The 24112-nt window shown below is 40.3% G+C and overlaps 1 protein-coding gene and 1 long non-coding RNA gene across 3 annotated transcripts in view; one reads left to right on the plus strand and one right to left on the minus strand.

Annotated features, from left to right (window-relative positions):
* LOC150084223 (transcription factor Sox-2-like) overlaps positions 1–24112 on the minus strand; it is a 94791-nt gene that overhangs the window by 19829 nt on the left and 50850 nt on the right. Inside the window, exon 1 of one of the 2 annotated variants that reach the window (XM_090375947.1) lies at positions 10265–12172. The exons of the other annotated variant lie outside the window; for it this stretch is intronic. Coding sequence (XP_090232073.1) covers positions 10530–11645 — 1116 coding nt within the window. The 5' untranslated portion in view covers positions 11646–12172 and the 3' untranslated portion in view covers positions 10265–10529. Of the gene's footprint in view, positions 1–10264; positions 12173–24112 lie in introns of those variants that run through there. 2 annotated transcript variants of the gene reach the window in all.
* The window catches only part of LOC150084224 (uncharacterized), a 125286-nt gene continuing 115847 nt past the window's right edge, over positions 14674–24112 (plus strand). The window contains exon 1 of the long non-coding RNA XR_016547098.1: positions 14674–14787. This is a non-coding gene — a long non-coding RNA (uncharacterized LOC150084224). The remainder of the gene's footprint in view (positions 14788–24112) is intronic.

Below are 24112 nucleotides of genomic sequence, written 5' to 3' on the forward strand. Positions count from 1 at the left end.
AGCACTACAGGTGGTGAGGGCAATATGGGGGACGAGTTTACAAATTTTTGCTCGTCATTAGCGACATCGACTTCAGAGAGAGAGAGGTGACCCGCTCACGCTCGCGTTGTCGTGTAGCTTTAAGGCCTTAGGCGTCGCCCGAGCCGATCGGTTTTAGCGTCTTCTGTCAAACGGCTTTCTCCCCGATTCGTAGAAGCGTCTGGAGTGTCGTACTTTTCGGAATAGTTTACGTTATTGTCTCGTGCCCACAAATCCCGCCTACAAGACCGTAGTTGATTATCGGCGTTTCAAATTCATGTTTGAGTACAAATATTGGCGGATAATTTCGGTTAAAGTCCAGAAATTTGTTCCGCGGATGACGGCAGACGATACTAAGACCGCCGTCGACAGTGTGGTCAAGTTTTCCCAACCCGTTGTCCCACTAACGTATCGATAGTTAATGAAAATACTCGACACAAGTCGAAGAATGCAGCGAGGAGATATTGGAATTCAAAGAAACGATCCAGCAGTCCCGGCCCTACTTAACCTTGAAACCCCAGCAAAGGAGAGAAAGTTATTTATCGAGGAAGAAGGTAAAATCAACAAAGCGAAAAACACTAAACAAATTGGGGTACGTTAGACAGGCCTTTGAACAATTATGCGATCTTAAATTAAAATCAGATGTCACAGCCTATTGTCGCCCCTGATTTTTGCGCGGTTTGTTTATATGCTAATCCGTGATCCCACTAAAAAGTTAAATAACGTATATAGATTTTTTTTTTTTTTTTTTCTAAAAGAAAGACTTCTGAATGGCTTCAAAACGCTGTATGCAAATATCTTCATTGTTCCTATTAGTAATGAATGGAATGGATGTACAGTAGCGGTTAAAAAAACATTCCCTTTCACTTTAAAAACGGCTGCTTTGAACAAAGGTTAATGTTTTAATTAACCAGTTGATAAAATGTTTATCAATGGTGTGAAGCTAATTTTTTTGCGGTTGTTTATTACCGCACAAAACTAAGGCTATGAGGCGTCGAGTCACGTGACTACTAAAACACGGCAATGTTTTTGTATTCTGTCTTCTGAATGGGCAACTGGATAAACTGAACGCTGGAAGAGTTCGGATGTTTTATGCAATACTACAGGCATGAGGAACAGCGCGGGTTGCACTGTGGTTATGATGGTTCCTACCAAACATTGTGCAAAAAGCCGGGGTTCGAATCTCCAAAATTGTCGGAAATTACATGAACTTTTTTCATATGCTGCGCAGTCGAGTTTTCCATCCAGCAAACCGACTATAGAATACACGCTACTTAGTACACTAGATAAAAATCCCTGACTGTTGCGTTGAGTTGTTTAGAATCCTCATTATTCTCCATATTTAGCAACCATGGGCTTCTTTAATGCAATAATATTTCCTAAAAGGAATGAAATTTGAAAGCAATCGCGATGTCTGTCAGTAGCGCTGTTGAGCTCTCCAAACTAAGGACTTCCAAACAAGGAATAATAATGCCGAAAGATCATGGGTAGTCCACGAAGTTATCAATCATCACTGGCACTTATTTGCCGAAGCAAACAGCAAGCTCCTGCTAGTACATCGTTTTGGAACAGCTTCCTTGCCTACCCCTGCTTCTCAAGGCTCATAAAAACAACAGTAAATAGAAAATTGTAGATGGACAAACCCAAAGTAATCTTTCCAAGCGAGGAATTCAATAATAGTGAATAAAAACCGGATTCCAGTGAGCAAGAAAGTTGAGTGAACAAGCAATCTGTTGAAAAATATTAAACACCTTAATTTAAACAGAATAACTATTAATCGTAATTATTACCAAGTCTGTTGTTTCAAAATTAGGACCACAAAACCGAACATTGTAGAAATCAAGCTTCGTGTAGGACTTAGAAGATTCCAACATTAAGTTCGCTTGCATGTGCTGCCATAAAAGGTCTAAAGCATCACTCCAACTTTCAAATTGAGGCTTCTCCTCTTTCCATCTAATTTAAAGAATATGTAAAAAGTTAAGGAGTATCAAGTCCAGTGGGTCCACTACAGAAAAGTCTCCTTATACCGGCGAAACACTCGCCCCAAATGGGAGTTATCTGAAGTTGGATGTGCGTGACGGTGGCAATATACTGCTCGAAATGGCTTCGTAAATGACAAGAACAAAGGTGATATTGCAACGGGTGAGCAACGACACACGGATTGACCAGTCGTGGAATTTATTGGAAATCGAAGAGTAATGATTTGGCGATTGTAACTTCCTCATAAATGGCTTACAGAAAACCGATTTGGTGGCAAGAAGCAATAACTAATCGTTGAATAGTCATAAAGGAAAAATATTTGAAAAACGTACATTGTTTTGTATAAATTTATCGGATTTTAGGCCAGGACAGTGGTCTATCCATTAGTTAATTAGGAAACAGATAGGTTGCAGCGATGGAAAAAGAAATCATTGAGTCTTAAATTTTCTTTCTCCAAGAAGAACACTGCAATGTCTCCCAAAATCATATATCGCATTCAACTAACCAGTAATCTGCGCGGGTAACACAGTGGTTGGAAATTGGCGAAATAATGAGTCCTTAAACCTTCTTGGAGTGTAACCAGCCGCCTTTTAATTTCTTAAAGAATTGCAGATTATTCTCAAATGTTTCGCAGTACTTCATGTACTACGAAACGTCTGAGAATAATCTTTAATCCTTCCCACATCGGGATAACTTCAACTGAGTTAGTAGGTCTCAAGCGTGGATGGCAAGGTTTCCCCACTCGGAAAAATGTTTTTCATCCAGAAAAATACCCAGATCGACCAGAGAATACACGCAATTTATAGACCTAACACGCTAGGAGAGATGAGCTAATTCTTGGGTGGCTCTAATATGAGTTTTAGGGATTCTTTGGTTACTGTAGAATACTCCAAAGATCGCTTGAATCTTCATCTTTTGACTATTAAGGAATTATCACATTGACTTATACGCAATACAGATCTTAAAGACTACATACCATCTTTTTTAAATACCCCAATGTGCCATGGACATTTGTGCGAAGAATTTCAACAGAGGACCGGACAAATATCACATCCTGGTCATCAGAAAATTTCCCCTTTAAGGTTTTCCCCTTCAAGGTTTAGGGGCAAGATCTAAAAAAAAACAGGATGGATGCTCAATCTGGCAAAATAACGCATTTCTAACAGCCAGTGCCACTGCAGATATGTGGGTGGGCTTGTTTGGTCCTCGGTTGACATCCCTCACACTGTGTAAAAGAAAGAAAACATTAGAAAATACCAAAAAAGGGGTTGCAGAATCCTAGGATTTATATAAGTGCAAGAAAAACGTGAAGACAGTACCTCAACTCCTTAATACAAATGCGAAAATTCTGAACAGATATAGTACCAAGACCTTATTCGCAGATGAAGACGTTCAACAACCATTTTATGAGAAAAAGATTGCAAAAGTACGAAACTAAGTTTAAAAATATTATTATTGTCCACTCTACTCCACCTTCCCTTTTGCAGCTTTCTTAGGGGAGGAGGGGATTATATCTAGTGCTTTCGGTACTAGAAACAACTACAGAATAATTGTGGTTCCAACAATATCCTGCCAGGAGTGTTCCCGATCTCAGAGGATATTCTAATATCCGCCGCATTGGCAAGGAAGTTCACTCATACTTCCCCACAAGCGTTTAAGATTCTAAGAGTGTTCCCCAACGATTACTATTTCTCAGAAGACCGAAAACACCACAAAAACCTTCTGTACACTCTACTTTTAATATGTGGCATTTGAAGACGGGGGATCGAAGTTCCCACTTATTCTACCCATCCATGTTTGGATGCCACACACAGGGCTGTTGCACTGCATGTGCTAAGGGCACAATCATCGTGGCAATAATGAAACCCTCCCCACACAAACTTTGGTAAAGAATTATATGAAAACGCAATCAGTGCCCAATTGTCTAATAGGCGAAATATAGCTTTGTTGTTCTTCTCCCTCAATCGAAAAGAAGTCCAGTCCAGATTCGAACAACATTCCTCGTTGTGAAGTTGAGTTTCGAAGTCACTGGAATGAAATTCACAGATACCTGAATGTCCTCATAAGATCTGAAGACATTGTTATTAACGTTAACTTTAAAAGGACAAAGCTAAATACAAGCAGAAAGATTTTCCGGCCCTTGTACTATGAATCTTCTGTAGCCCTTGAAAGAAGGACAGAAGTAAAGAAGCCCGAAAAGTCTCTGCTTGTATTTTCTTCTTAATTTATTAGTTTAAAAGTAGAGTAGGTGTTGTCGTTGTTATAACACCAGAATGATTTTGAAATAATTATCCTTCTAACCATCTCCAATTGAGTTTCAGAAAAACTCTTTGAGGAGGAAACGTATTTTTCCTACCAGCGAGCGTAAGGAGAATATTCTTCCCCGAATTCTTAACACAGAAGGAACGAAAATTATCTGATGCAGTAGACCTTAATGGGAACTGGAAGATACCTGTTTGCACAGCTGGTTGATGCCAATCTGGGAGCTCGAAATAATCATTACTTGAAAGAGTTACACCGACTAAAGTAAATATGGCCCAGAGCCAAATATATCAGAGCGAAGAGTACGTGAAGGTATCTTATATTCCTCTCACGCTCTCCATTTTGTTTTTATAAAATTCCCCGATAGTTTGTTGGACTATTCAAATGAGATACCAACTATGGCAACGCAACCATCTAATGCATAATTAGCAATAAAATGAAGAGAACATTAGAACCCTCATCAAGGTGCAATATCTGCGCTAACCACAATCTTCGGATAGTTCATAAAATTAAAATAATCTTATTCTTTGTAGTTGGTATTCTTGATGATTGCATCCTTCATCTTGGAAACAGGAAATATATTCGCGACACTCTTAAAATTATCCATAAATGTCTCGTGCAAAAAATAGTGCGCATTGGGACTATGTAAGATGTTCTGTGGATTGATGTCCTTTGTATATGATTCTTAAATCTTTTCGACTCTACACATACCAATATATTTCGCCCAATTATTGACATTGATGCTCTATTCGATTGAAAGTGGCTCTCAGTGCAGAGAAAACAAACCCTAGTGATCTCCAGGGTGGGGGGAAGACAACCAACGTTATCATGGATTATGGGAGACAACTGACCAATAGTATTGCTAACTGTGCTTCTTCCTTCAGCTGTAACTTTATCTTTAAGAACAGTTGAATTCAGAGAAGAAGAGTATCGTTTTGGAACAACAGAGAACAAACAAAACAAAGAAGCCGCCACTGAAAGATGAATGAAATTTGCTGGATAGTTTTTCGTCCAGCATTAAGTAGAAACTTATGATCTGAAGAACGCGGTATTATCTGCAGGCAAGGTAAAAGATTCGTGTTCAGAGATGGCCCGGATATAAATCATATTACCGGATGAAGGTAGATTCAATCTATCCTCAATATCTTGAAAACATCTACACAAAATAAATGAGGGTTCTGCGAGGACTCAGGATAATTGGATGGCGATATCCTATGTTTATATGAACTGTCCAAATATATTTCCCCTCATCGTAAGCAACCCTTGGTAAGGTCACCATCCATAGTTGGATTATGTTCAGTAGTTTTGCGAATATGCTGTAAAGGGGTTTTCCAATGTGAATTGTCACGATGGGATGAGCGTTCCAGGCATTTTCAACCTGTTGAAAATGCCTGGAACATAAACAGTGCAATGAACTATTAGTGCAACCAAAACTTGCTGCATCTCAGTCGCATTTCCTTTCAGAAACTTCAAACATCTTTCGGTAATTTTAGTTGAAGCTTAAGAAGCATTATTCGAACAGAAACATTATTTGAATCGTTAGCTACTACCAACATTAAGAAAATCCCTTTAGAGCATATATTGTTATTTATAAAATCCCACACTGAGTTAGCTTGCATCGTGTAAAATTATCCACTTTCTTAAGAAGACAATCTTTCAAAACGTCAAATCTTCTTACTAACTTTTGGAAAAGCAAATCCATCACCCAAAATTCCTTTCCCAAAGTCCCGTTTTTAGTCCTTTGTACTAAAAGGTATCAAACCATACATCTGATGCGTTTCACATTCCAAGGAACTCATTAGAATCATTTAGGTTGGCTTTAGTGTACGAGAGTAATTTGGACAATCCTGTGATGTCTGTTGTAACCACAGTACGGCATGATGTTAATCCCTTCACAGCTGCAGCACAGCGTTATCTAACCTTAATGGATTGTTGCACGCGGTTTCGTTCGGGAAGGGGAAAAGGGGGCAGGGGAAGGAACACGTGAAACACATATTAAGGCAGGCATACTGCACACTTCCCAGAGTAGTCTTTGATGGGAGTTTAGTTAACCCGCATAAATGGCACACAGTTGTCACACTGAGTTACTCACATAATTGAATCTCCTGCCCTTAATAGTATCAACCGGAAGTCAACGTTGGATATTAAAAATAATTAAGTCAAAGGCGTAAAATTGTTTTATTCTCTGATTATCCAAACCTCTAAGAAGATGGACAATCAAACTTTGTCCTTTTGCTAAACACAGGATGTAAGTGATTGAAAAATAGTAAGACCAAACGAATACTCCGAACCAAACGAAGTTTGGTTCGGAGTATTCGTTTGGTCTTACTAAAGCTTTCATCCAAGTTTTAAATACAATGTTTCATTCTTATTCGGGGGCAGTATACCACTCTCCCACCAGGATTTCAGAAGTTAACTCAATTTAACCAAACGTCTGCTGCTTCCAACAGGTGGTGGTAATATTCTAGCACAACCACACTTAAACTTCCCGTGCAGCTTAAAATCTGCTGCGGTTCAGAATTATAAATACGCGTTCTTATTTATAAAGATTCAATAACGTCTTTTGTTGGGAAATGCGTCGATGGAGGGCAGTTAATTCTCACTAGATTAACTTCATTGTACCGGTGGTAGACAAAATATCAGCATCCACATACCGATATCATTTTCAATTTCTTGGCGAAGGAATTACGGGTAGTTTACCGCGTTATACATTCGACCTGATGCCGATAGATTTCACGGGGGGATGTCTGCATTTGATAGATCGCTTTACGCGTCTCGGCTAAGTTCTTCCAATTCGCCGCGTTTTATTCAATCGAGTTTGAACTTGGCGACTGGGTTCCATTTGGAGTATTAGAGATTCGTATTATCACAATTTCATCGTCTCTGCAGGTGCGTTTACACGTACACCATTCGACTGTCATGAAAGGGTGTGGCCGGCCCTCTCTTTCCTGTATTTCTGTTACATCAATAAAACAGGAAAGTGTTGGCTAATTCTACGTAGTACGCAACTTGTTAGACATTATTGTCCATGGCTTTCGAGTTGCTGTATCTGGTTTCTGATAGCAGACGAATGTTTTATATTGCTCTAGCAATGTGCCAACAGTTCTCACGTCAAGCTCAAAAACTAATCCAAACGACAAGTATTGTTCAACAAATTACAAGAATTTATTAGCAGACGACAATACTTTTTGCGCATCATTATTGCAACCAAACGAACAGCTTATGAATATTATTGAATCAGACGATTCAAAGCCCGGATATCCACAGCTCGTACTACTCCTGCCCATTGCATTGGATTAACAGATTACAAGCTTTATTAGCAGACGACGATACTTTTTACGCACCATTATTGCAACCAAACGAACAGCTTATGAATAGAGTCAGACGATTCAAAGCCCTGATGTCCATAGCTCGTATTACTCCTGCCTATTGGACATTTACAACTATTATTGCCAGATACAATTGCATCTAATGCATATGTTGGCCCTGAGATAAAATCTAACCGCCCTCGGTTTGTGATATTACATATAGTTACTTTCTAAATCACACGAGCTAGTCAAACAATCTGTTGACGAGAATTATAGAAACAACCAATAGTTAAGTGCACGCTATTCGTGCAAGAGCAGGGTACCTTGTACCTGATGGCAAGCACAAGTAAAAAGCTGCGAATCCAGTGTTTCTAAGTGGGTATTGTGCAACTACTATTTTTGCTCATGTTGTAGTAGTTAAATAAAGACATTTTTTCGAATTCGGGGTTAAGTATGTTCCATTAACGTCTGCGATTCTTATTGTTCATTAAAAAGGATAAATATATCAGTTGCTAGTTTCCATAGTGAAACAGCAGACGAAGATTGGATCCTATGAGCAGACGAACGTTTGAGGGTTAAGTTTCACTAACGTCTGCGATTATTATTTTTCCATTAAAAAGGATAAATATATCCTTTTTAATGGAAAATAAATATATCAATTGCTAGTTTTCATGGTGAAACAGCAAACGAAGATTCGATACTATGAGCAGACGAATATTTGAGGTTTAACCATGTTCCACTAACGTCTGCGATTCTTGCTTTCCATTAAAAAGGATAAATATATCACAGCAATAAATGTATCCGTTGTTAATTTGCATAATGAAACAGCAGACGAATGTTTGGGGGTTAAGTATGTTCCCATAACGTCTGTGATTCTTGTCCATTAAAAAGGATAAATATATTATATTAGCAATAAAATGTATCAATTGCTAGTTTCCATAGTGAAATAGCAGACGAAAGTTTGGGGGTTAAGCATGTTCCACTAACGTCTGCGATTCTTACTTTCCATTAAAAAATGATAAATATATGATAAAGCAATAAAATGTATCAATTGCTAGTTTCTATAGTGAATCAGCAGACGAATGTTTGGGGGTTGAGTACGTTCTACTAACGTCTGTGATTCTTATTTTCCATTAAAAATGATAAATATATCATATAGCAATAAAATGCATCAATTACTAATTCCATAATGAAACAGCAGGCGAAGATCCGATCCTTTGAGCAGACGAATGTTCGTCTATTGTTTAAAATTAGAAATTTCCAACAGATGAAGATTGTATGAATTGTTAGTTAAACAACAGACGAAGATTTCATCCTATGAGCAGACGAATATTCGTCTATTGTTTAAAATTATAATTGTCAGTTTCCATATTGAAACAGCAGACGAAGATTCGACCTTATGAGCAGACGAATGTTCGTCTATTGTTTAAAATGATAAATTTCATGATTTAATAAAGATTATGTACACAAAAAAAATATATATATATATAAAATTCAAACAATTGAAAATTTCTATTGTGGGTTCTGACAATAATTCTAAATAAATTAAAGACATGCAAACAATAGTTTTTTTTCATTCTTCTCGGTCAATTTATTAGTTATTGACTACGAAAAAAGGATGAGCGGTTGTTTTGTGTGACAAAAAAGGACAGACACGGAAAATAAAGTTGGAATAATGGGTGTGCTATATACAAATGAGGGACAAACGTCTACAGTGCAGAAATATGAGGGGGGAAGGGGAAGGAGTGGGGAGATGGTAAGGAAGGTTCTTTCCCTTAACGCAGAGGGAAAAAAAAAAAAAAAAAAACATTTTACACAAAAAATGCCCCTTCATTCTTTTGTAACTAGACTGAAGGAAGTGTCCTTTTAAAAGTATATAATATACACAGACAACACACAGGTTGTAGATTGAGTACTTCCGAGAGTCAGAGAGACTGAAAGGATGAGAGAAAGAAGAGATAAACGAAGATAACTTACGCACCATTTGTGTTAGCAAACATGAAGGCTTTTTTTTTTTTTTTAGTGGTTTGTCTCTTTATCTAGCACCCGGGTTCGGTCTCTCTGCTCCCGGGTCGGGATACAATAGTTCATATTAGGTACAAGTGTCTCAGGAACAGGAGAAAACTCTATACAACGCTCCCAACATTGTGCAAAACCAATATATTTAAGGGATAGCTAAATGCATACATGCATATTACACGGTATCGAGGTTAAAAAATCCTTTTTTTTTCTTTTTCTTTTTTTGCGCAAACATAAATTAAAGCTAAGGTGATAAAAGGAAAAATAAACAGTCCATAAGTCCAAAAAACATACAAGAGTGTGCTCATTGGTGAAAAACAAGAAAAAACATAACGATCCCCCTCCTAAAAATTCAGGTTTTCGGAAGTCAGGACTTTGGGGGAGGGAGGGTTGTTTTTTTTTTTAAGGGGGGTGGTTTAACCCTCTTTCTACAGTGAAATGCAATTTTAACAACAGTTCCACAACATAGTTTTTTTTTTTTTTTTTGCTTTTTTTTTCCCCTTTGATAGGGAGAGTTTTTAAAGGTTATGGGGAGGTTATGTGAGCTACAGATCTACAGCTAAACTCTTTGGGGATTGGTTTTTTTTTTGGGATAAAAGGGGTGCTTTTGTCTGTCTGTCTGTTTTTTCTTTTTTTTTTAAAAATGAGAGACATCGTTTGGGGGTTTTATTACTTACGTTCGTCGTCTCTAGTAAATCGCGGAGTATGAGCACACGTCCGCTCTTGCACGGGATTCGGTGTCATGCACCACAAAAGTCCACTGTTCGAGTCTGTTTGTCCGTTTGTTTGTTTGTGAGTCCAGCACGAGGCAGGAGTTCGTAGGAATGCCAGGAAACAGTCACGGCAGATATAGGAATCACGGAGGTCAGTCAGGTCCTTTAGGAGAGCGAAACAAACAGGGTCCTTCGTGTGCACGCGTACACACAGACACACACACACACACTACATATGAGTCAGAGGCATAGTACCTGGGTTCACGTCCGTCTGGGGGTAGTGGTTCTGCATCTGTAGCCGGCTCTGGACGCTGGGGTCGCCGCTGTCTCCGGGCAGGTACATGCTGATCATGTCGCGAAGATCGGTGGTGCAGCCCGCTCGTCGACTCGCAGCTGCAGCAACGGCAGCGGCAGCCATGGCGCTCGGCGAACTTTGACCTGTGGGGCTGGGTTCCGCTTTCATGGATCCGGACATCTGCGACGCCGCCGACTGCATGGACGAGTACGCGGAGGACATGGGAACGCTGTAGTTGGAGCTACCGTTCATGTAAGGCATGGTCATCGAGGACCCCGTGGTCATCGGGGTGTGCATTTGGGCCGTGGTCATGTCGTAGCGAGGGTAGAGGGCCGTGTTGGCCGCCATCTGGGTCCCGTAACCGGCCGCTGCTGCTGCGTGTTGTTGGTAAGCGTGAGCCGCCTCGTGCATCATCGCGGGGTAGCCGTTCGGCATGTAGCCGTTCATCTGGTACATATCTCGACTGACCTGTTGCACCGCTGCGGCGGGCGTTCGGGCGTCCGTTGGAAGCAAACCGCCCGCCAGAGGATATTTGTCCTTCTTCATGAGCGTTTTGGTCTTCCGCCTTGGCCGATATTTGTAGTCGGGATGCTCCTTCATGTGAACTGCACGTAACCTCTTCGCCTCGTCGATGAAAGGCCGCTTCTCCGCCTCGGACAGAAGTTTCCACTCGGCTCCGAGCCTCTTGCTGATCTCGGAGTTGTGCATCTTCGGGTTCTCCTGAGCCATCTTACGTCGCTGCCCCCTCGACCACACCATGAAGGCGTTCATCGGACGCTTGACCCTTTCTTGGTCCTTCTTGTTATTGCCGCTACTGGAATTACTGGAGGAAGATGAAGATCCGCCTCCCCCGCCTCCACCCCCGCCATTTTGGCTCTGAGAAGTGGGGGTGGGCGTGGGGGCCTGACTGGCAACCAGCGACGTCTGACTGTGATGGTGGTGATGCGGGGGAAGTCCTCCGGGCACTTTGATATCCGGGTCGAGCCCGGTTCCTGCCGCAGCACTCGACGAGTGCACGCTGAAGTGGTACGGGCCGTAGTCGCGGTCCATGACGGCCAGAGCGGCAGGGCTAGCAGCGGGCTGGTTCGATGGGTCCAGCGAATGGCTGCTACCGCTGCACAACTGGCAGGGACAGGCGCTACTCGGCCGAATGATGGTGGTGTCCGTGGCTTCGGTTGACTCGAGAACGGACTGGAAACGCTGCTCCGACCACCACCAAGTGCTGCTTGGCGTCTCGTGTCAGCTGGCCGGCCCGCAGCTCGAACGCCCTCCCTGCCGAATATCGGTCGCCACAAGGTCACTCAACTTAACGGCTCGCCTGAGGCTCCAAGTCCTTGCCACCTGGTCGTACTGCTCAGCTTTGTTTTCCCTTTCGAGGTCCGTGTTTCGCTTTTAGTGGCCCGTGGGAGCGAGTCGCCCTCTTCTGCACTGTTTTTCTCTCTCTCTCTCACCAACTAAACTTACTGGAGTACCTATCGAGGTTCAACTGTACGGCACACAACTTCCCACTTCCTCACTAGGCGAACAAGGTTCGGCCAACAAGAGCTGTGTATACTGAGTGTCTATCGCGCCGACGCACTTCTCTTTCTATGGCCAACTTCCCTCGGAGACCATGCGATAGAACATCACAATGGTTTGGGCGCGCGTCAGCATTGGCCAATCAGCGTCGTCCATTGCACGAGTTCGTATGAATGCCCATTCGCTACGCCGGAGCTTTACCAGGAGCTGACGTAAACGTTGGAGCGTGACGTTGCAGAGGGGGAGGAGTCAGTGCTTGCCTTATCTCGTGCTGGATGGCCTCACCCACTGGCCTCGAGCGGCCTATCTTTCCAGCGTTATGGAACAGAAGCATTACAGTACTTTGGCAAGTCTAGACTGCATATTCCACTGTTGAATCGTTGGTTTGTTGTTGTGTATTGTAAGGAGTTAACAAGAAAAAAAAAAAGTACACAATTTTCTCCTTGGCCATAAGAAATTCTTCCGGGATTCAGATGTTAATAAACCACTTCCAGTAATACAGATCAGCTTTGAAATTGTGCTTTTTCTGCAAATAAATGATCGCTATCGTATCTTTAATGCTTTTAAAATCCTCCAAAAGATATTAATAAGCTAAGCCAAATCACCAAGCCAAATTACATTCATTTTTAAAAAAAATTTGGCCCTTCCCAACTGTCTTCTGCTTTATTAGATCACTGTAGATCTATTTTAAAATAATCCTTTTAATCTATGGACAAATTTCATTCGTTGTAGCCATTTTTTCTGAAACTTATCAGTACTTATAACGCCAAAAATATCACTCCTAAATTTAAAGGGGGGGGGGGAATTAAGTCTGAATCCAAACCGTTGAAAAACATAAAACAAGACTCGAAACCTTTATGCTATACCAGTCAAAAAGCCAAAATTTTACTTTAATTTAAAATAAAAATAGTATTTAAGTAAATTATTAGTTTGGCATCATAATTACAAATAAATGGGAATAATACTCTCCAAAAAAAGTGTACTATTTTAATGACTTAGCCACATTTTTAATCAATTAGCCACTTTTTAATGACAGCCACCACTTTTTTAACAACTTAGCCACATTTTAACAACTTAGCCACTTTTAATGACAGCCACCAATTTTTTTTAACAACTTAGCCACTTTTTTTAATAATTTAGCCACTTTTTGTATGAAATTTTTTAATGTATTCCTCCATTAAATAGAAAGTTAATTTATTGTTAGAATATTTATACGTTTCGAGATTCTAAATTAGATTAATAGTTTCTCTGAAGAGCGCCATTAAATCTAGAATGAATTTTAATTCGAATTATTTGGCGCGCGCCTTTCATTGTTCCTTCATATTATGGCTGTCATTTTCCTGTTCAATTGTTTGAAATTGGCTGCGCAGATCATGGCAGTTCTAATCGAGCGGCACACAACAATGTCCATTATAATTGTTGCTTTTTCGGCTGCTTCTTACATTGTTAAAAATTTTACGTTTCGTTTGGCTTCGAAAAGATCTTTAATTCGTGATCTTTTGGCCAGAATAAAATAAAATCGAAACTATTCGAATGAAAAGTAGTGTATAAAAATATTTGATGCAAAACGCCATGTAACTAAGCGATTTTTTATTAGTGTTCTTCACTTTAAAAATTAAAAAAAAAAGAGAAAAATATAGTAAATATAATTTTTTTTAAAAACTTATTGGGGGGCCCAATATTGAATCCCTGGCCGATAAGACAAGAACACTAGATAATATTGTTCCAAATTTCTCCAAATGACAGAGAAATGCATACCATCGTTTTAGCATAATCAAAACGATATTGTACTGCTTCAAGCCAACTTCTAAATACGGCGTTGTTCTTGTATTGTGTCTATCTTGAAGGTTCCAGAGTCTAAACAGAAAAATTTTATTTTGATTAAGCTCCATCGTTTATTCAATATACATTTCGGAAACTTCTGCTTAAAGAAATAGGCAGTGCTCTTATTTGGTTATCGCACCACTAAATAGAGGTTTTCATATTTTAAGCTCTGTTGGCTTTCGAAGCCTTTTCATTTTCCAGAAAAGGAAGTTTATTAATGTTACACTCTGGTAGTTGAATGTTTCGCTGTCTTCTCTTTGTACGCTTTCTTTTAAAATACAATCAAAAAGCCTCCCGATTTTCTAGTCGGTGACTTGAGTTCTTTCATTGCAGCCAATCTTTGCTGTCGTCACAGACAAGGGAAGGATACCAGGCACAAGTACCATTGTACACCACCAAAAGCAGTGTTTATTAGGCACACTACTGGAAATGTATAGGCTTTGTAAGCAAGCTAGGCCTAGTCTAGTGTCAATTTTCCCAACAGCCAACTATACAATGGCCCCACTAACCTGCACCATCTCGATTCAAACTCTCCACTGTTCACAGCTTCCAACTATGGCCATTCAAAAAAAGTACTGCTTGCCAAGCGCCCTCACTCTCTCTCTCTCTCTCTCTCTCTCTTTGCCAGGGGATGGTAGCTCTTTATGTTGAGAAATGGCGACAGCGCCGCCATCTAGAGGGCACAAATGGGAACGACTCGGCTGGTAATTACCATTAAAGAGAATCGCTCTGCATTGAAGAAGCCGGCTGACGGCGAGCTACCGTCCTGCCCGTAGCGGAGGCGACGGACGGCGGTTGCGGCATTGCGAACAGGCCCTCCTTTCAGTCGAGGGAGAAAACCCCCAAAAAGGTTGGTGTTGATTTCTTCCTATTTCTTGTTTTTTTTTTTTAGAATCTTTTATTTGGTCTGTTTTTGATCAACCATTGACCATCGCTTTTTCTTACTTTTAAAGATGGTTAGGTGTTTGTCCATCTCTTGTCGTCTTAGTTGGACCACGAGAAGCTATACTAAAGTTAAAACTACCATTATTATTCATAAGTGATAGCTTTTGAGCAATTGAGATCGAAATTAACTCCATGGTATCAAATCATTTTGATTGGGCGATCCAAACGTATTGGTACTCTGATTTCTGGATATGCATAAGTGCTTGTAAAATGAATGCTGAAGGAAATTGGAAATCACATACATCTGGGGGTTTAATAACTTCTGGGAGTTACGATAACTCTTGTTTTTTGGAGACTATTGTTGAATTAATGTGATTTTTCACCTTAGAAGAAGCAGAAATCCAAAAAGAATTGGAAATATCAGAACTCTGCTAAGGTTAAACAACATATCTAAAGACAGACTCCAAGAAGAGCAAAAACATCACGATTTTAACTCCAAACAGCTAGAGAGTTCTAAAAGGCATAATAGAATGAATGATATTAAGCCAGATCCACGTGTGGGTAGGTCTTAGAATCGTAGATGCTGTTTTTATCGGGTTTTAGAAGCATTAGCGACTAAGGCCATATTGGATGAAGGTTTCCGGGAGGGAAACCATGCTATCCTCGACTGAGATCAGCTAACTCAGCCACGTTGTGAAAAAAGTCCATAAAAAAAGTTCTCTCGTCATCGACGAGAATCGAATCCAGGTCTTTTCCACCTGGTGTGGGCGAGGACGGCTGTGTACCCACGAGGGCAAACATAGATGCACCATGAAACTTGCAAATCCATTGTAAATGATATTTAAATCATTTAAATATCATTTGTAAATGATATTTAAATCATTTCATAGACTTCGAGTTTCAGCAGATTATCAGCCCTGGTTTTGGATGGATTTTTGATCAACTTTAAACTCGAAAATCATGTCTGATTGCACCAAATAGATGATTAAGAGTTGCTTAAACTTCACACTTAACTGGCATTTCAGAAACGAAGCCTTTCGCAAATTGAGTTTACCTCTAATGATTACAGCCAACGGAGGTGGATGAGATTAGGTGGGCAAGACATAATAAATGGATTGAGGACGGGGTTAATGAATATGGCCAATGATGAATTATTCTAGCCAACAACAACACGCCTCATTAACCCTTAGCGAAAAGATACAGCTGTGGACTGCAGAAATTACACATAAACTGAGCTGATCAGAGGAAGACGATTGAATGAAAGACGAAGCGTGGAACGTATGATTTGAAAATTAGTAAAGCCATTGAAGTTTGGAAAGAGACTTTTCATGGACAGTTCTTTGAGAGGAAGCGTCAAGGTTATGCATTTAGTATATTATGGTTATAATTTGGTGTTTTATATTCTGTTGTTGGATGAAAAACCCACGTAGCTTTTACTGCCATGGTGCGAAGAAGCATTAAAATTCTTCTTGCCTAGATGGGGATGGAGGACTTAATCCTGGGATTAATATTCGTGCGCAAAGTCTAAGATTATTAATAGGGCCCATGCGCAGTACTTTGAATATTTGAGTATTGCGTTGCATATGCCAATGTTACATCCGATATGGTTTTACAGTGGAACCAGGGCGGATCCCCATTATTATAACTGCGAAGCAGCAACGTGTGTTTTATGGTTGGGTAAAAATAGTAACTTTATTTTCCTGTTCATCACAGTGAAACCGGAAACAGATCAGCTTTCTGTTCGTTACAATGGTGGCGCGACAGTTAATTTCCGTTCAGAACTAATGATGGGCTGTACAACAGAACTTGGTTAATACCAGTCATTTTATAACTTGATGTAACGATTTCATAAAAATGGGACTTAAAATGGATGAAAGATGATTTTACGAGGAGAGAAATGTAGATGGTTGTTGATTGTTGTTGTTGGATTTTAGGAGCATCGGCGATTGAGGTCGAATTTCTGCTGGCTGGACAAAAAACCCGAGCTACCGGGAGAAAAAAACCATACTATCCTCGCCTGAGACCAACTAAGTTAGTTGGCTAGGAAAGTCCATGTCAATAGAGTGAATTCGCTACTTTTTATAATCCACCACTCTGCTAACTGAGCTACCGCCAATCTTTGTCAATCGTTTGTAGATGTCTGGATTGAAATCTGATCGAAGACTGGAAGAATTCTTAACGATCTTCCCAACTGGGGCCGCTAAGGCTCCAGTTGAGTGTTCATGGTTCCCTCTGTAAGTTATTTCGAAATTTTCAGTCTTACAGATATAATACAAGATGAAACCACACAAATTGGCGCTCTATGGCTGGAATAATCGACCTGCCAAGAAGTCCCCACCAACAAACCACTCTGGAAAGATCAGAGTTCGATTCCCGTATTTACGCAAAGCAATTAGCAATGTCTTTTTCGCTTAGAACTGAGTTAGACAGTTCCAGGTTGAAAGTGAAAAATTTTTTGCGCCGTTATTCATCCTGCAAACAAGCAATCAATCGATGGACATATACATTACAAAGATCGATGAGTCCATGCAGCCAAATTTCACAAAAGGATGCTGATGCTTTCCAAAGGGCATCGGTCTTCTAATCAAAAAATAAGCGTTGCAAAATTTGTCTTTAAAAATCGGTTCTTTCGAATAAATAACTGCAACAGCAAAAAGTTTTAAAAGTCTCCAGAATGGATATTAAAGAATTAAACCATCATCCCTGGGTAGTCGTTAATATTAACTAAGAACACACAATTGTTACACTGCCAGTTAACAATGTAAAAACACACTCCCAATGATGATGACACGAATAAAAGACTCGACACTTCTAAAAGGATAAAAGCAATGGTAATATAATATACATATAAAAGATGGATAAGCATCAAACAGCAGAGAGAAATAAAAAAAGCATAATACCAAAGTGGCCTTATTTATGTACGCGTAGAAAGTAATTTTGCCATTCTGTAAAGAACCCGACTGCTTGAACCTTAAAAGCTACACAACAGTATTGGATTTGAAAGCGGCTGGCGTCAACTAATAGAGAAGGGATGTTCCATTCACTTCGAAGGCCTTTCCCTGGCATCATTGTTACTAGTAACAGGACCTTCCAGTCATTGTTGCCTTCTATGAATGTGTTCCCTGCTTTGCACACTATCTTTGCACCCCATCTACTCTGCAGGCGCGCGCCGATTGTTGCAAGTGAGCTACTAATAATTGTTACAAGTTTATCTTACGTACTCAGACTGTGAAATACTTGTGGTTGAATAGTGGGGGCTTTTTCATTGCACAAAAGGGACCAAATTTCGCTGGTAACCTCAATGAATACAGTATATGGGATTTGGGTTGCATCGTATTAGCATGTTTACTTACTACTCCTATCTGAGTACGTCTGCAGACGCGTGTTTTCGGGACAAAGATTATGGTGGCCCTACTTTTCAACTGGTCCACTTCAGATGGTGATAGGTGGAATATACAGATTGTAGTATGACTACAGTTTTAAATTTAAGGCGTGTTGAAATGCAATCACAACGCCACTGTTGGTTATTGAAAACAAAATTGGTGTTTATGTTCGTTTTTGCAACAATATAATAAAATGAAGGCGTTTGTACCCTGTACGCACTAAAGATGGTTTGTTTTATGTGAAAACATCCTTTGCTTGGAAGAGGTTAGCGAAATCCAAGCCACATTAGCCATCTGTTGAATAGTATGATTGCAACAATACAAATATTTGTCAACAATTAATTTTTTCGTCTCGCATTTTCGTTACATTTCATTGTTAGGTGCCGCTATAGATGTTTTGACATCAAAAATGATTTAATGTCTCTTTTTTATTAATTTATTTTAAAAATTCAACGCGAATCAGCCATGTTCTTCATGGTTTAGCGCAGGAAATTCAGCAAAATCTTTGTAAAATCGGAACATTTTACAATGGAGGAATATTAAGAAAGTAACAGGGCATTCGTATCCAACGATCGCATTTGTCTTTAAGAATCCTCGAAGAAAAGGGTGAAATTTCTTTCCTTTGGTGATATTGCTTATTCAGTGTATATCTTAACGAAAACTACTCTCGCAAATTACTGCCAGGTGGATGGTCACACAGTGCTGGCGTGAGCCGGTGACAAACGAGAGCTAAGATATTCAAAAAATGGCCAGTGTGGGAATCTAGAGAGACAGATCTCTTCCATAAACAGTAGAGAAGCGATGGACGCACAAAAAATATATTTAATTCTACTCAACCGAAGTTTCTATGACCATTATAGCTACGCATAGAGCTTGTCAATTACTAGTTATAATGGCAGCAGGGCCGGTCCCAGAGTTCAGGGAAGACCAGTAAGAGAATTACAGTTTTATCTATCTGGCCTTCCTCGCCGGCACTATGGGAAACCCCTTTTTACTCGAGAGCCCGGATGCGCAGCGACATAAGATCCAACCCTGACCTTAATACTAATTAAATAAACAGGACTGCAAAGTTAGGGTTGTTTTAGATTACAGCCAAAGAAACTTAGGCTTTGAGGCACTAGTGTATGATGACTGTAACTTATTTGTAGAAAGTGGGCTCGTCTGTTTGAGGCAAAACCAGAGGAGAACACTCCACATTGGCCTAATCTCTCGAAAAGCTCTGATCGCTCAATTGTAAGCGTCTTAAAATTATTCAATTTGAATTTAGCGAATAATTTGGTACCTCACATACTGCTGATTTAATTATTCCACCCTCTGAGGAGACAGCAACATCGATGAAACAGCTATGCGAGTGTTGACACCTAATTACGAATAACGGACAATATAAGAACCTTTCGCTCTTAGGAGCAACACGTGGCCAGTTCCTTTTAGCTGTTTGTAAAGGGGGTTTGCTTAGCCCACTGCACAATAAGGGTAAAAGGCCCCGGCGTCTTAATCATATACAGAGCTGTATAAGACGAGATATAAGCCTAATATTGGACAAGATGTCTTCTAAGTGGTTTACCTACGGGTGGATGGACTTCAAAAATTCTCTGCTGCATTCTGGAATTCGGATTGGGAAGAGGGGTGGGGGAGGAGACGCATCAGAGTATTTTAGACTGGCTGCCAATTAGGAGAAATAGAATAAAAGAACGGTTGGATTCTGTTCAGTGACTGCCTTAACGCGAAGCAGTCGGTGCATGCTGATCTAGTGACACTTTTGATTATAGCGCTGCATTCCCCCCCATACTCCCCTCATCGAGTCTTTCTTTGGCATTACTTCCCTCCTCAAAACTTTCTTTTCTTTCTTTCCCGCGGCCAAGTGCTGTCAGGACATAACAACGTAGGTCATGAACTGTCGCTCCCGAAGGAAGAGAATCGGAGCACCATCCTGTCCAGGTGTTTCTTGGTGCTGCTGAAATGAAGCGGGAGTTTTGAAGGGAGGGAAAGAAGGGATATATGGTGGTAGGACGCTCTAGTTTGGGTCGACATGCATCTCGTGCCCACCTCGCAGTCTACGACAACAAGCAATGTCACACTGCGTCCAGGTTCGGCGTTCCTTGGCAGGGCCCCCCAGGGGTTACTCGTTCATCTCCCCTCCTGTGGAGAACGGAGGTGACAATGGGCCCACAGGCTGCATTCATTTCAAACTCCAAACGACAGTCGAGTTGCTGTGACAAGCAGCTTGTTTGAAAGACCAATCCCTCCTATTCGCCCTCCCTGACTTCCCCTTCTTTTTCTTTCGCGCCATCCCCCCCCTATGCACGAGGGATATACACCGGCGTTCTCAAACCTCACCACGCTGTCTAGCTTAAGCCTAACGATTACTCCCTCTAAAGGGATGGGGGGGCAACTGGGAGGGAAGAGGGTACAATGACGAATTCTTCGACAGCTTTGCACACCTGGGCTCGGATGTCGTTCCATGAGAACGCAGTTCGGGCGTCCTGTCCATTCTTCTCCCGTCCACAATCTCAGTGTCCCTCCCTCCCCCCCACCTCTCCCCTCTGGGTAACTCTCCGCTGTGTTACCGAGGTCTTCGTAAGCTGTTCCAAACTTGCGGATCGCAGCTCTGGTAGTCCTGTGCAGATGTCCGCTGCCCTCCCTGACGACAGGAGACCTGAAATAAACAAATGGCCAGTTGTTACTATGGCGATATCCTGCTGATCACCCCTCCCTTTTCCTAAATCATATGACACAGAGATCAGAAGATACAATGCAGCTAATGTCACATACATCAAGAAACACCGTTTGCTTCAAACTGAAAAAACTGTAGGAAGTGCTAATCATATTCTTCACTAACACCTTCCCACTCTTAATAGGCATTATTAAGAGAACAATACCTTAAAATGTGTAATTCATGCCCACCCAATAAATGCACGCGAGCCACGTTAACAAAATTCACCGAGGGACTCTTTCTCAACGATCGTTTTATCTCCAAAATTTCCCCAAAATGAACTGTCGTGAGATGGAAGAACAAACAGCAATATCTTGAGTGAAAGAAAGACTTAAAATACTTTAATTCCACTTTTTAAATGCAACATTTTGTTTATTGACTGTACAACGTAGCCGAGTGGTCAAGTTAAAGGTGCTGTTAGTACATGAGTTTCATTTGATCATAGTTCAAACACGGGTGGCTGCTAACTACGGTGTTGTTCCGGTATTTCCTCTATATTATGAATTCATCAGGACTTATGTAGTCGTCCAAGATACAAACAAACAAAAAAAACTAATTTTTTAACTTAATTATCTTCCCCCCCCCTCCCCTCGATATTTTAGTTTTATAAAACACGTTCAGAATTTATAACTTTAAAATTACTTAAAAGATAAAATATCTCTTAAGAACCTCTTGAAATCCTTTCTTTCCCCTCCTTACTGATCTCTTTATTTAGCATCTTGAAACATCATTAAATAAAAAAAACAAGACAATAACCACTCTTTTTTTTTCGATGGAGGGAGGGGGAGGCTTGCAGAACGCGACATATCTGCTCCATGTGCAAGGTAAATACCCTCAAATAGCTGCAAACAGTGTTACCGAACCTTATTTCCACGTCTTTCTCCCCAACCAATTCCCTCCACCCTCTGTTGCCTGATGAAGGATTGCTTGAATTTGTATCAGTCCTCGTATGATTGATGACAGCAACTGAGTTAGAGGATTACAACGCCAGGAACATTTCGCATCTGTTGTACATCCACGCAGCACGGAGACGGCAAAGCATACTGATTAACTAGATTCGCAATGTGGAACAAGATCCACGAGTATGTGTGTGTGTGTGTGCGCGCGTGTGTGTATCAATAAATGCATGGGACACTTTATACCATTTACTGAATGATTCGTTCACCGTGAAAATTGAGGGAATGTATATATTTTTTTCCTCTTGAGTGACGAAGGGTCTACAGAGAATTGAGAACCACTTATGCAGAAGAAAAAAAACAGTTTATGTCTCTGGAATATTATCAACGAGTAAAAATATTTAAGTTGAAAAAAAATGGAGTCTATTGCTGTCCAGGACTGAGAAATAAAGATGCTAAAAGCTTCATTTTAATGTAATTTAGGCCTAATGATAGTGCTCTCAAAGTGAGGCTTCTATATTAGAAGTGCTATGGTAATTTAATGTTCAATACAATTGCAATCTGACACTACACCAAACAGATTTGAAAACATTAAGTTTTAAACATCAATAAATTCGTGTTTAAAAAAAGTACGAGAATTTAGTTCTGGAGATGGATAATACAATATAATTTGAGGTGAAATACTGCGTAAATGGATGAAGAGCTTAGATGTCTGAAAAGATAAACATTTCTACCACGAACAGGCACAATATGATCAAGGGGCCCTTGTACCAAAAATCCTCAAATAACAACAACGATATATAAGTATCTCTTGAGAAATTAATCCGACAAAAGATGGACAAAACATTGGATAACGTGAAGATACATTATATTTTTATTAATTAATTTATTTAAATGTTTATTTCTTCCTTCCATATTGGATTTTATGTTCTGGAATTTGATTTGAAAACCATGGACTGTGTATATATATCAAGATCTTCGCAGATTACGCTATTACTGTTTTGAGGTATCATCTATTGTTCAATTCCACATTACAGGAGAATCACATCACTGCATTTATCACTTATACAGATTAACCTGGTGGTCAAGCAGTTGTTCATCTTGATGGCCCATTTAACCGGCATACCAGTTCGCTTTTTTCCCATCACTTTCGTTAAAGCTCGCGCGCAAATCTCTTATCCCCTCCTTCCCCCCACCACTCACTGTCGTAATGCCGGAGACCAAGAGCAAAAATTTCCATAGTGTCGTTACTCCTGTTAGGACCATACGGAGTGACACCTCTCCTGGCAAAACTGGTCGATCAACCACGTGAAAACAAGTTAAAGTAGGTCAGACGCGGATTAAAGGGTTATTTGCCTCAGTTAACGAACAGAATGTTATACGGCAACTATATCCTCTTCCATCTGCGGTAACGTCCCTCTCACCTACCAGCCACCATTTTTTTTTTTTTTCTCCTGGAAGCGCACGAGAGAAACATTATTTACCGGAATTTTTAAAGGGTTTTGCAATTTTATGCTTGCCTTGCTTAATCTAATTAACTCTTTTTTGGTCCCTTCTAGTGCTCTTCCATTCAGTTCGGATGTCTGCCCGCGCGCATTTCCCAAGCCTTTTGTCCTCTTAAGGATCCAAAAGGAGTAACACAGTTGATGGGAAATTTTCCTTGATATGAGCTGCTGGTCGATGATATAGGCTCAGAAGGAAATGGATCTCTTCACACTTCTTTCTTTTCTTTTTCCTAAGCTGTTTTTCTACATCCTCCACTCCCCCCGTCCCCCCTATTTATTCTACATCCATCCTCTCTCCATCATTCGCATTGGAAAATTTAATATTCCAAATATTGAAATGAGGAAAATAAATCCAGATATTGAGTTGCAATGGATGATACATTTCTGGGAGTTCAACTCAGTTCGTGGTAGAAATCCCAATAATTTTAAACGCACAGCGATTCTTATAAGATTTATTTTGGGTTTCATTCCATGATTTTTAAAACAATTCAAAAGTAGTTTTTTCTCCCGATTGAGTTCTCTGACAGTGTTTTCTTCTACACCCATATCAGTACAAAGATTTTATTCTACCACTGATTATCTGTTTCCATTTTAGACGTCACATATACACGAAACCCTCGCTGTTCTCAGACATTTTAAACCTCCGATAAACTGACAGGTGTCAGATGACTTCAAGGGTACCCATGCGGGGTCATTTTTCTCAGTCATAATCGAGTTAGCGGGTCGACTACCAAGAACTTGGTCCTCAAGGGAGTCGGACCACAAGATCATTTGTTAGTACGTATACGAAGAC

The sequence above is a fragment of the Mastigoproctus giganteus genome, chromosome 6 (genome assembly GCF_048544385.1).
Source record: "Mastigoproctus giganteus isolate SK-2022 chromosome 6, ASM4854438v1, whole genome shotgun sequence".
NCBI lineage: Eukaryota > Metazoa > Arthropoda > Arachnida > Uropygi > Thelyphonidae > Mastigoproctus > Mastigoproctus giganteus.